Source organism: Melopsittacus undulatus, chromosome 5, assembly GCF_012275295.1.
Source record: "Melopsittacus undulatus isolate bMelUnd1 chromosome 5, bMelUnd1.mat.Z, whole genome shotgun sequence".
Classification (NCBI taxonomy): domain Eukaryota; kingdom Metazoa; phylum Chordata; class Aves; order Psittaciformes; family Psittaculidae; genus Melopsittacus; species Melopsittacus undulatus.
In genome coordinates, this window is record NC_047531.1 from 60658292 (window position 1) to 60670478 (window position 12187).

General features: G+C 40.7%; 1 protein-coding gene across 4 annotated transcripts in view; it reads left to right on the forward strand.

The window, feature by feature from the left end:
- The window catches only part of NR2C1 (nuclear receptor subfamily 2 group C member 1), a 60372-nt gene that overhangs the window by 40893 nt on the left and 7292 nt on the right, over window positions 1-12187 (forward strand). For all 4 annotated transcript variants that reach the window (XR_004549615.1, XM_034062827.1, XM_034062828.1 and 1 more), the window contains 4 exons: window positions 2791-2953; window positions 3459-3580; window positions 6727-6866; window positions 8027-8164. Coding sequence is in view for 3 of the 4 variants with exons in the window: in XM_034062827.1 (XP_033918718.1) it covers window positions 2791-2953; window positions 3459-3580; window positions 6727-6866; window positions 8027-8164 (563 nt within the window). In the remaining variant the exon portion in view is untranslated. The remainder of the gene's footprint in view (window positions 1-2790; window positions 2954-3458; window positions 3581-6726; window positions 6867-8026; window positions 8165-12187) is intronic.

Genomic DNA, 12187 nt, shown 5'->3' on the forward strand with positions numbered 1-12187 from the left:
GTGTACATTCAGGTTCTTAAGATGGTCTCGAACCAGATCCTCTCGTACAGTGGGCCCAAGGTCTAGGTGTTCACAGTCCCTGCTTCCGCCTTCCAAGACTCGGGTGCTGCGGTCAGAGCCTTCGACGGTGAAGACCAAGGCAAAGAAGCCATTCAGAACCTCAGCCTTCTCCAAGTCCTGTGTAGCCAGTTCTCCCGAAAGTTTCCGGAGGGGGCCTACATTGTCCTTAGTCTGTTTTTTAGCCACTAAACACCTATAAAATCCCTTCCTATTATCTTTAACATCCCTTGCCAAGTTTAGCTCCAATTGGGCCTTGGCTTTCCTAACTTGGTCCCTAACTACCCTGACAACATCCCTGTATTCATCCCAGGCCACCTGTCCTTGCTTCCACCTTTTATAAGCCTCTTTTTTCCTGTGATTTTTTCTCAGCAGCTCCTTATCCATCCAAGGAGGTCTCCTGGCCCTCCTGCTGCACTTCCTTCTAGTTGGGATGCAACATTCCTGAGTTTGTAGCAGGTGATCCTTGAATGTTAACCAAGAGTCTTGGGCCCCCTTGCCCTCTAGGGCTATATCCCATGGAACCTTGCTAAGCAGGTTCCTGAAGAGGCCAAAGTCTGCTCTCTTGAAGTCCAGGGCAGTGAGCTTACTGCACGCTCTTCTCACTGCCTTGAGGACCTCGAATTAGACCATCTCGTGATCACTGCATCCAAGACTTCCCTGGAGAGTCACATTTCCAACGAGCCCTTCCCTGTTGATGAGCACGAGGTCAAGCAGGGCACCTCTCCTCGTCGGCTCCTTTATTGCTTGCAGAAGGAAGTTGTCTTCCACACAATCGAGAAACCTCCTGGATTGCTTGTGCTGGGCCGTACCGTCGCCCCAACAGATGTCAGGGTGGTTGAAGTCCCCCATGAGAACAAGGGCCTGTGAGCGTGAGGCTTTTCCTATTTGTCTGTAGAGTTCTTCATCCACAGGTTCCTCTTGATCAGGTGGTCTGTAACATATCCCCACAGTAATGTGTCCCATCACCGATTTCCCCTTAACCCTGACCCACAAACTTTCTGTTAACTGATCACCTGTCCCCAGACAGAGTTCCATACTCTCCAGCCTATCCCTAACATAAAGGGCAACTCCCCCTCCCCTCCTACCGGGCCTGTCTTTTCTAAAATGCCTATAACCTTCCATTCCAACACTCCAGTCAAAAGATCCATCCCACCATGTTTCGGTGATGCCTATTATATCATAGCCCCGTAGATGTGCCCACATCTCTAATTCCTCTTGTTTATTCCCCATGCTACAGGCATTTGTATAGAGGCATCTGATCCAAGCTCCAAATGAAGCCAGCTCAGTGGCTGGAGCAGCTAGAATATTACTACATTGCTCAGAGTATTTATTATAGGTGCTGGTAACTGACTGGGTGTGTTGGGATGGAATGATGCTCCCCTCCCCCGACACAACTAGTTTAAAGCATCCTTGACAAGTCTGGCAAGCCTCCCAGCAAAGCCACTCTTCCCTTTATCAGAGCTGTTCCACCAGCCTCCAGTAGGCCTGGCCTACAAATGTGGGCCCCGTGTCCAAGACACCCAAACCCTTGACTATGACACCACCCTTTTAATCATTTATCCAAGTTAAATACTTCTATGAAAGGAAGCAGAAGTCACCAAAGCAGAAACTTTTTTCATATAAATCTTTGCCAGGCCCTATGCCAACTTGATCTAACACACACAGATGTTCACAGAAGAAAAGGAGTTTAAGGGATTTCAGGAAGCAAGTTTTATCCATCTCTGCTTTTCTTGTAGTTAACAATATCCCATTGCTGAAATTCAGATCTTCTAGCAGAAGTCCAATAATACAGTTTCTGTGGCTTACCATGAATGCATTCCCTTTATGACTACTTTCTCTATGCTGGGGACAGAAAATGTCCCAGGTGTGTCTGTGTAATCCACTTCCATCTATTCAGTCTACTTGTGCCTGCCCCTGTCGTCCTCATGTACACATCAAGGTTTACAGGCCAGTGTGGGACCTAAACCTAGCTCATTTACCATCACAAGCCTGAGCCAGTGTCAGCAGGTCTTTTATTGTGATGTTTTGCTTGGATGTAAATAATTATGCCAAATATAGTAAACACTTAGGGGTTTTAATATGTTAATGAATTTAGATAGCTAGGGACTGTGGGGGAAGAGAAGGTGGCAAAGTTCTAGACTGGACTGTTACCAAGCAGCAAAATAACAAGTAATCTATATCTGTGCTTGTCCTGACATCTCCCCTGTAATGTTTGTGCATGTCACAGAACTCACTGCCCCACATCAAGGGGTACTACGCATGGTATTGAAAGTATGAGAGTGCTTTCTCTTACATATTTAAAAATGGGCTTTTCAAAGTAAGTTGATTAAGTGATTAAGCTGTTCTAACAGTGACCTGATGATCATGTCCTCAGAGCACTCATGCCAGCACTCTCAGTAAACATCACTAAAGAAATCTTGAAAGGCAAACTGTGATTCAGCAGCACAGTCAGTATGTCAAAACTGTGAATTTTTTGGCAACTAGTGTGAACAGGATCTGCTGCTAATTTTTGTTTCAGAGCCTCTGTAACTTGGGAGTTCTCAGGGATTTTTTTGGTGGAGTGTCAGGACAGGCATGCTGCTGACAAGATTTCATTTTCCTAATCTGTTAGGTTTTTCCTTTGAAGCAGCTAAGTACAGGCTTCAAACATGCAAGTCCCTCTGGGATTGAAACAGTCTCTAATATTAAATTTTCTTTTCTTTTGTTTGTTTGGTTGTTGTGATCTTACAGGGCATTTGATACTCTTGCAAAAGCATTAAATCCAGGGGAGAGTGCAGCATGCCAGAACTCAGAAAGTATTGAGGCCAATGTACAGCTAATTGGTGGAGAATCAAGCCTGAATATCGTTGAAATAGAAGGACCACTCCTCAGTGATGCACATGTAGCATTCAGGGTACTTAACAATTTTTTTACTAGTGACTGTCATCATTTTAACATAGTAGTATAAAGTAATGGTCTCATTAAATCTGATTTTGATTTTCTTAGAAGAGTAACTATTTGTTCAGGTATTGTCATTCCTTTCTGATGAATGCATCACTTTTTTTCACTGGTTAACTGTTTGCTTGGGAAGATGCACTGCTCTCTGCTGTGGTTTAGCTGCACTCTTTCTTCTGTAGCTTCTTTAAAAATACAAGGTGATCCATGCAGAAGGATTAGCACAGACAAGTGTCACACAAAGCAGAGTCAGCATCCTCGTTCTCCCTTGGTAACAGGTGGATCTGATGCAGTCTGCAACTGGATGTTGAGACTCCAGTGTATTTGCCAGCTTGTGATTATCTCATGTTTATTTAAAAAACAATTTTACTTTTTCACTTAAACTCCTAATTTTTTTCTTACCATTTTTTGTGAGGAAAATAGAATAACTGACTCAGACTTTTTTTTTCTCCTTTGGTTGCCAGCTTACCATGCCTTCTCCTATGCCTGAATATCTGAACGTTCACTATATCTGTGAGTCTGCCTCCAGGCTGCTTTTCTTGTCCATGCACTGGGCACGTTCTATTCCATCTTTCCAAGCATTAGGGTAAGTGTTGGTTACTTTATTCACTTCGTTGTGAGTACGCACTTATAAAGTTTTTATTTGCACTGTCTTCTTCAGGGACACGTTAAAATGTAGATCTACTTAATAAAACTTTGATAGATCTTTGTCATGCAGGTAAATTTTCCAAATCAAAACTACTCCCAGTTTCAGTCCAATTCAGGTATTTTGGTTCAGTTTTGAAGGAAAAAGGACATTTATAACAATCAAACACCTGCACTTTCATAATTTTTTAGTAAATAGGACTTCCTATTATTTTCTTGCTAGCAACATCCCAAAGATGCTTATCTGGGAGTGATCAAAAAGAAGCTCCTCTCTGGATCCCCAAATATTATCTTTACAGGTGAATTAGTAATAATTTTGCCTTCAATAACCTATATGAAGAAGATGGTTAGCTAGGTTCAGCAAGCATTCAGGATTCAGCTGATTAATTTCAGAGGATTGTCCAAATGGTTGCTGTAACCAGGAAGTCTTACCATTCTTCTTACAGTTTGTATAACATGCTGCTGTTGCTACAGAATTCAGTGTATCACTTAACATTCTTAAGCTAAATGTAGTAGTCCATTGCCGATCATTATGAGAAAACATCTCAAAGCACCAGGGGAAAAGTCATTTATGTGTTTTCTGAAGTAATTTTAAGAAGACACAAAAGATACTGTATCAGCTCTTCATGCAAATGGAGTATAAATCATGTTTGTCTTTTCTCATCTGCAGTGTCTTTCTGTAATTCAGCATCAAAATAGCGTATGACTGGCAGCAAAGAGAATTCCTTTTTAAAGAGAGGGTTTGTCCCCTTTTCCAGGAAAGCTGTCAAAAGCTGTATGAGCTGTGATTGCCACTTGTATTTACTCAAATGTTTAAGCCAAATGATTCTATTATGTTTAAGGAAGGATACTATATTATGTGTAACTGAAGCCTGTGTTTTGGAGAAGGAAGAAGTAAAGCTATAAAGTTAAAATGATAGCAAGGGTAAAAAGTCAGGTAAATACGATGTTTTATTTTAAGAGAATTTAATTTAAGGGAATCCTGCAGATTTTCAAAGTATGTAGCAAATTAACATATTCTATCATTAGGGTTTTTAAGTTTTTTGTAACAGAGATACTGCAAATTAGCGTTACAACAACAAATAGGAATTGCTTTTTGAAAATAAAATGTTGTACAGAAGACCTGTCTCTGTGAACAGATGTAACAAAAAATGCGTATAGAAAATCTGTGGAGCTTTTTTAGTATGTTCCTTTCCAATATATTTTTGTGTTTGAATTAAAAACATGGAGGAGTAGGCTGTTTTAATAGTGTTACTATTCACCATTTACAGTCCCAGCCAAGATACGAGCAACGGTATAATTTGACACCATTTAACATAAATATGCAGTTTTCCTTTTGAAGAGCTTAAAATACTAACTTTTTTTTCTTAAGTGGAGGTTTATTTGAAACTGATGCAGCTTTTTTTAGTTTGAGCGCATTATATTCTATAATTTTGACCTTTTAGAAGGATCACCCATTTAACTTTAAAAATTAAGAGAAATTCGTGATACTAGTAAGTAAGAGAAGCTGATGAGCCAAAACAAAACCATAGTAATAGTTTCATACAGAAGATAGATAATTCTGTCCAAGTGGTTCCCTCCTCAGGCAATGTTTTCCCTTACTCCTGGCAAGATAGTTGGCTTTGGCATACTGATGCAGTTAATGATACCAAAGTACTGCTTACTTCATCTTCCTCCATTAGGATCTTTGTAGGCAAGAGAGATTCCTACTGAAATGTTCATCAGACTGGTTACAGACTCTTCATTTTTTGAGGCTGCTTAGGTTTGATCAGGTGGTTCTGGTCTAAATTCAGTCATTCAGTTCTGCTCAGAGTTCAATCAGCCATAAAGGTGCTCTAGGCAATACATTTCTTTACACACGTACCAGCTGAGTAGCCAGTACCCCCTATTTTCAGTGCTCCGCAGCATAATCCCTATGACAGGAGATAAATGAGGATGTGACAAACATGTAGAAGCTGCATGTACAATGTCATGTCTACTGTAACAGGAACTTGATCATAGTAAAAAGAACTGCTCTAGGTAAGCTCTCTGTAATCCGGTACAGGACAAATGTATATTAATCTTTTGTCATTTGGCCTATTTAGTATTGTGTAAAACATCAGAAATGTTCTTGAAGGTTACATCAGCATTCTTGCAAAAATCCATTCCATTGTATTTCTGTAGTTTGAAATCCTAGCTTAATGTGATTTTCTTCTTTGATAGGTCTTGTGTTTCTTTTAAATTTCCATTATTTTTATTTACTGGCTTAAACTATGAAACATAATACCTGAAATTTTCTCCTCACTGCTAGGATTTCCCTTTTAAGGTGCCGAGTTCTTGTTATGCTCTACAAGTTGGAGATGCTTGGCAGTACTCAAAGTTAGGTTACTGATATGGAAGTGCCTGAATATGGATTCATATACCTAATTTTAAGCTTCAGCATTTGGGAAAAAAAAATAAATTACTACAGATGAGGTGTAATTTAAGGGCTAATTCTTGCAGCAGAGAAATCCTCATGATTTACACTTTGAAGTCTTGTATTTCAAACTCTCTTCCAGACATGAAGGTGATACTGAGCTTACTGCCTGCTATTTTCTGTAACTTGATCCCATATTTTCCATTTCACATATATTTTTAATCTAAAAATTACACCAACATACAACCAGATTTCAAGTATAAGAAAAAAACCAACAAACAAACCAGACCTTTGAGTCTGTTCTACATCCACAGTACAGGAACAATGCAAACTTTCTTTGTCCGTGCATGCAAGTGTTACTCGAAAATTAGTGTAAAACCTAAGAAAACCATGGAATGTGCATTTACTGTCGCTTCCGCTTTCTTTTACTGTAACTGCAGCTTTTGTGACAGAAATCCATCCATCCCCTTTTAGCTCATTAAACCAAAAATTACTTCTTTACAAAAGTCTCTCTAAACCAGGTATTTTAGTCTTGATATGCAAGTAAAACTGTTCCTGATGCAAGCTTTCATTTTGGTACTGGTTGCAATGGCTGAATTAGATGAATATTTTATGATTTCTTCTTCATGTAAAAAAAAAAGTGAATGCAAATGGCTGGGGTTTTTAACTGAAATTACTGTAATTTTTAACAGGCAGGACAACAGCATATCATTAGTAAAAGCCTGCTGGAACGAACTTTTCACGCTTGGTCTTGCACAGTGCTCACAAGTTATGAATGTGGCAACTATATTAGCTGCATTTGTTAATCACCTTCATGGCAGCTTACAGCAAGGTAAGGTGTATGATGTACTCACTGCCAGTCCTGGGGAATTACTGCATGGGTTTTAAGCTTGGAACTGCACAGAAGCTTTTGCATATCCTTCAGCTGTTAATGAAAATTTACTGTTTCTAGAGTTTTGTTGGTAGTACAGAAACAAAATAACAGTAGAAAATACAGCTCACAAGATGGATTTATTTAGAAATTTCACAGAAGTCACCTATGCTAATACTTAAACCCCAAATTAAAAAGAGTAAATTGTCCATTTATTTAATGCAGGTTAGCATTGCATTTTCTGGGGTTGTTTTTAGTGTGTGTGTGTGTGTGTGCAATGTCTAATATAGTTTATAATTAAAACAGATTGATTAAATGACTAAATGTACCACTAAAGATATTCCCGGATTTGTGAATGTCTTTAGAGGGATACAAATGGAATTTCTGAACTTCCATTGGTCTGTATAATTTTAAGCATGTACACCAAAAAGGGTATTGTAGTAATTATTATTATGTAGGTTTTATCATTGCTACAAGTATATATTTTTGCTATTTAATTTGAAAGCAAAAATCAGAAATTCATAACCAGTATCTTCCAGTTGTGTAACATGCCAGCTGCAGCATCTCCAAGAGATAGCAAGTCTGTGGGGCCCAGGGAGCCTAATTTGATGGATTGTGAAAGGGACAGTATCAGCTATTGCTGACCCAAGGGGAACAGCTCTGCACAACTACACATTCCCCTAAATGCAAATCATGAAGGGTATAGTGCACCTTCTTTTCCAGCAGTAGCATGGTCTTGGACTGACTGAAATAACCCATGACACTGTACACTCACTTAATCTCATGGCACCTGACCCTTAGAGTGCAGATCTGCAGTAGCAATGTATTGTTTGCTTGTAAGTAGTCTTTCTCTTCCTCAGATCATTTCAAGTTCTAGTCCACCTCTAGTTACTGGAGTGGCAGGAGGAGACCTAACTGTACAATGTGAAGGGGGAAAAAAAGCTTATGGTTCATGATTGTTGGTGTCAAGATTATTCAGACCTAGTATGCGAGTTCATAGTCAGCACAGATTCCCCACTGTTGGACTCTTAATAAAATTTTTATTTTAAAAATCCAGTGTGACTATACTTTGTGCATGTGCATTGACTCGGGGGCTTATCTTTATGTGTGCATTGACTTAGATAAGCTGCCAACAGACAGAGGAAAACTAGTAATGGAGCATATCTTCAAATTGCAAGAGTTCTGCAACAGCATGGTTAAGCTGTGCCTAGATGGATATGAATACGCATATTTGAAAGCAATCGTCCTCTTCAGTCCTGGTATGTAATATTACAAATGTAAAACTTTAATCTGTGCTAATTTTGCTATGCAACTTCTGCCTGTTTTCATTTTATGCTGTTACTGTCACCTGTACAATTATTGCCTCATTTGTTGAGGAGCCTTGGAAGGTTTGTAATGAGGACTGTAGGAAGAGGAGGATTAATCTTTTAATGTAAATAGTTGAATGTTGCTTTGGAGACTTTTACTCTTGCCTCTACCACTGATGTTTTAAAAAATACTTATTTCTTTATTTATCACTTTTAATCTGTGCCTCCTCCCTGGGGTACTTTTTCTGAGGACCCGTAGTTTAATTTTCAGAAGTGTTGCTCTTGCACATTCAGCTGAGATGGATTGAAGTTGGGTTTTTAATGTATGAAAGACCATCTTCCTCAGCATCCATTCTCATATGCAAAATTACAGAAACATACCACCTCACTTCACATAGGTATTTTGGAAATAAGTATTACATGTAGTGTTTCTGGTGAATAAGCACCACAAACATGTATTATTACTTCTGTCTTCTGAACACAAGATTACCTAATGTACCCCAAGTAACGTTAGTGGACATACATTAGACAGTGAAGATAAAATAATGATTATTTTTCCCCCTGGGAGATTAGTCTACAAGATGGAAGAAGAATCCTCTGATTATGACAGTGACTGAATAGATTATCTAGCACAATGTCTACTAGGATTCATGAGATGCTCTGTTGGCCTGTCTGAAGAATCACTCTTGATAGACACCAGAAAATACTTCTCTGTGAACCTCACACTTGCAAAGTGATACTTACTTCCTTGTTTAGTCAGAAGTTAATTTGTCTCCTTCCAGTTACATTTGATAACATAGAAGGTAGAAGGAAACATATCCTGGGAAAAGCCTGTATCCAGTCGCATAATTGAGATGAATTTTCTTTAGCTCACATGCTTTCAGGATAGCATTCCAAATGATGTGTAGCTGCTTTCATGACAATGTGTTGTCAATATTGATCCTATGAGCCATGTAATGAAATCATGTACCTGAAAGTCATGTTCAGTACCTTTAGTAGAAGAGATGTTCTGTCAGTGATTCATAGGTCAGACATTATGATTTCAGGGATTTTTCTGCTCTGCTACAGGATGGGGCTGGGTTGCACATGTGGCAGAGTCCTAAGGTAAGAATATCTGCTTTAGTAGGCCCTACTGATTTGCCATCTTCCATAGCTGGAGACTTGGCAGATTACTGAAAATCATCTGTGTCAAGACAGCTCTTTGACTATCAGAAGACAGCCTTGGGCAGAGGAGTGTAAAAGAGTGCTGAGAAGACTTTGCATTTTCATAAGTGGCTGGTTGTCTGCGAGCAGTGGTCTTCAAACTACTGTTTTTAGAAGCTGACTTCTAGCTGTGTTTCTGACATTGCTCTAAAAGCAGCATCACGAAGGGATGCATGTTGCATGTCAATGACAACTCTTCAAAATGTATTCCTTCTTTGCAAACTTACTAACCTCTTGTCCTCTGCATTAATCTGAAGCCATGCTTTTTGGAATGACTGAATTACTGTATAGATGAAATATTCCTCTGTGAAGCGATGTGTTCAGGGAAGTCCAGTGATTCATATAATTGTTTTGAAAGCTTCTAGCCAAAACCTCCTGGTTTTCTTGACAAAAGGCCATATATTTGTGGAGGAGGAGTGATTGTTAGAAATAATGTTTTATCTGACATCATTTGGCAGCTCATTTATGATCCCATCTCTGAAAAATAAAATCTACATGATTTGTCATGCTGCTATGACAATAAAATATTTACATTAAGATAGATGGGTGGATAATAAAAATTACAGAACACATAAAGTGTTCAAAATCAGCAGATAATAGTTTCCAAATGTGACTTGGCAGTTAGATTAATATCCTGTCATTTTAGCAAGGTTTACATTTCAAGTGTTTAAGCTAAAAATAATGTTTAGCACATTTGAAAATTTTGCACCAAACAGTTGGAAAAGAATGAATGATCTGCTCCAGATCTTCTCTAGTTTTTAAGAAACTAGTGCTTCATAGCCTTTTATTCTGCTTTTTCCACTGATCTGAATTTTATCCTTTGCATCCCACCCAAATCATAGAATCATAGAATAGTTAGGATTGGAAAGGACCTCAAGATCATCTAGTTCCAACCCACCTTCCATGGGCAGGGACACCTCACACTAAACCATAACACCCAAGGCTTCATCCAACCTGGTCTTGAACACCGCCAGGGATGGAGCATTCACTACCTCCCTGGGCAACCCATTCCAGTGCCTCACCACCCTCACAGTAAAGAATTTCTTCCTTATATAAAGTCTAAACCTCTGCTGTTTAAGTTTCAACCCGTTACCCCTTGTCCTGTCACTAGAGTCCCTAATGAATAGTCCCTCCCCAGCATCCCTGTAGGCCCCCTTCAGATACTGGAAGGCTGCTATGAGGTCTCCATGCAGCCTTCTCTTCTCCAGGCTGAACAGCTCCAACTTTCTCAGCCTGTCTTCATATGGGAGGTGCTCCAGTCCCCTGATCATCCTCGTGGCCCTCCTTTGGACTTGTTCTAACAGTACCATGTCCTTTCTATGTTGAGGGCACCAGAACTGCACGCAGTATTCCAAGTGAGGTCTCACAAGAGCAGAGTAGAGGGGCAGGATCACCTCCTCGGACCTGCTGGTCACGCTCCTCTTGATGCAGCCCAGGATACGGTTGGCTTTCTGGGCTGTGAGTGCACACTGCTGGCTCATGTTCATTTTCTCATTGACTAACACCCCCAAGTCCTTCTCTGCAGGACTACCATGAATTTCCTTTTTGCCCAACCTGCAGCTGTGCCTGGGATTGCTCCGACCCAGGTGTAGGACCTTGCACTTGGCATGGTTAAACTTCATGAGGTTGGCATCAGCCCACCTCACAAGCGTGTCAAGGTCCCTCTGAATGGCATTCCTTCCCTCCAGCGTATCAACAGAACCACACAGCTTGGTGTCATCAGCAAACTTGCTGAGGGCACACTCAATTCCATTGTCCATGTCAGTGACAAAAATGTTAAGACCGGTCCCAACACCGATCCCTGAGGGACACCACTTGTTACTGGTCTCCAGCCAGACATTGAACTGTTGACCACAACTCTTTGAGTGCGATCATCCAGCCGGTTCTTTATCCACCGAGTGGTCCACCTATCAAATTGATGACACTCCAATTTAGAGACAAGGATGTCATGTGGGACAGTGTCGAAAGCTTTGCACAAGTCCAGGTAGATGACGTCAACTGCTCCACCCCTGTTCATCACTTTTGTAGCCCCGTCATAGAAGGCCACCAAATTGGTCAGGCAGGATTTTCCCCTAGTAAAGCCATGCTGGCTGTCACCAAGCATCTTGCTCTTTTTCATGTGCCCTAGCATGCCTTCCAGGAGGATCTGCTCCCAGATTTTGCCAGGCAGAGAGGTGAGACTGACTGTGGGGGGTCTGTAATTCCCTGGGTCATCCATTTTCCCCTTCTTGAAAATGGGGGTTATATTTCCCTTTTTCCAGTCATCAGGAACTTCACCTGACTGCCATGGTTTTTCAAATATGATGGCCAGTGGCTTTGCAACTTCATTCGCCAGCTCCTTCAGGACTCACGGATGGATTTCATCAGGTCCCATGGACTTGTGAACATTCAGGTTCTTAAGGTGGTCTCGAACCAGATCCTCTCCTACAGTGGGCCCAAGGTCTAGGTGTTCACAGTCCCTGCATCCGCCTTCCAAGACTCGGGTGCTGCGGTCAGAGCCTTTGCCAGTGAAGACGAAGGCAAAGAAGCCATTCAGAACCTCAGCCTTCTCCAAGTCCTGTGTAGCCAGTTCTCCCAAAAGTTTCCGGAGGAGGCCTACATTGTCCTTAGTCTGTTTTTTACCCGCTACATACCTATAAAATCCCTTCCTATTATCTTTAACATCCCTTGCCAGGTTTAGCTTCAACTGGGCCTTAGCTTTCCTAACTTGGTCCCTAACTACCCTGACAACATCCCTGTATTCATCCCAGGCCACCTGTCCTTGCTTCCACC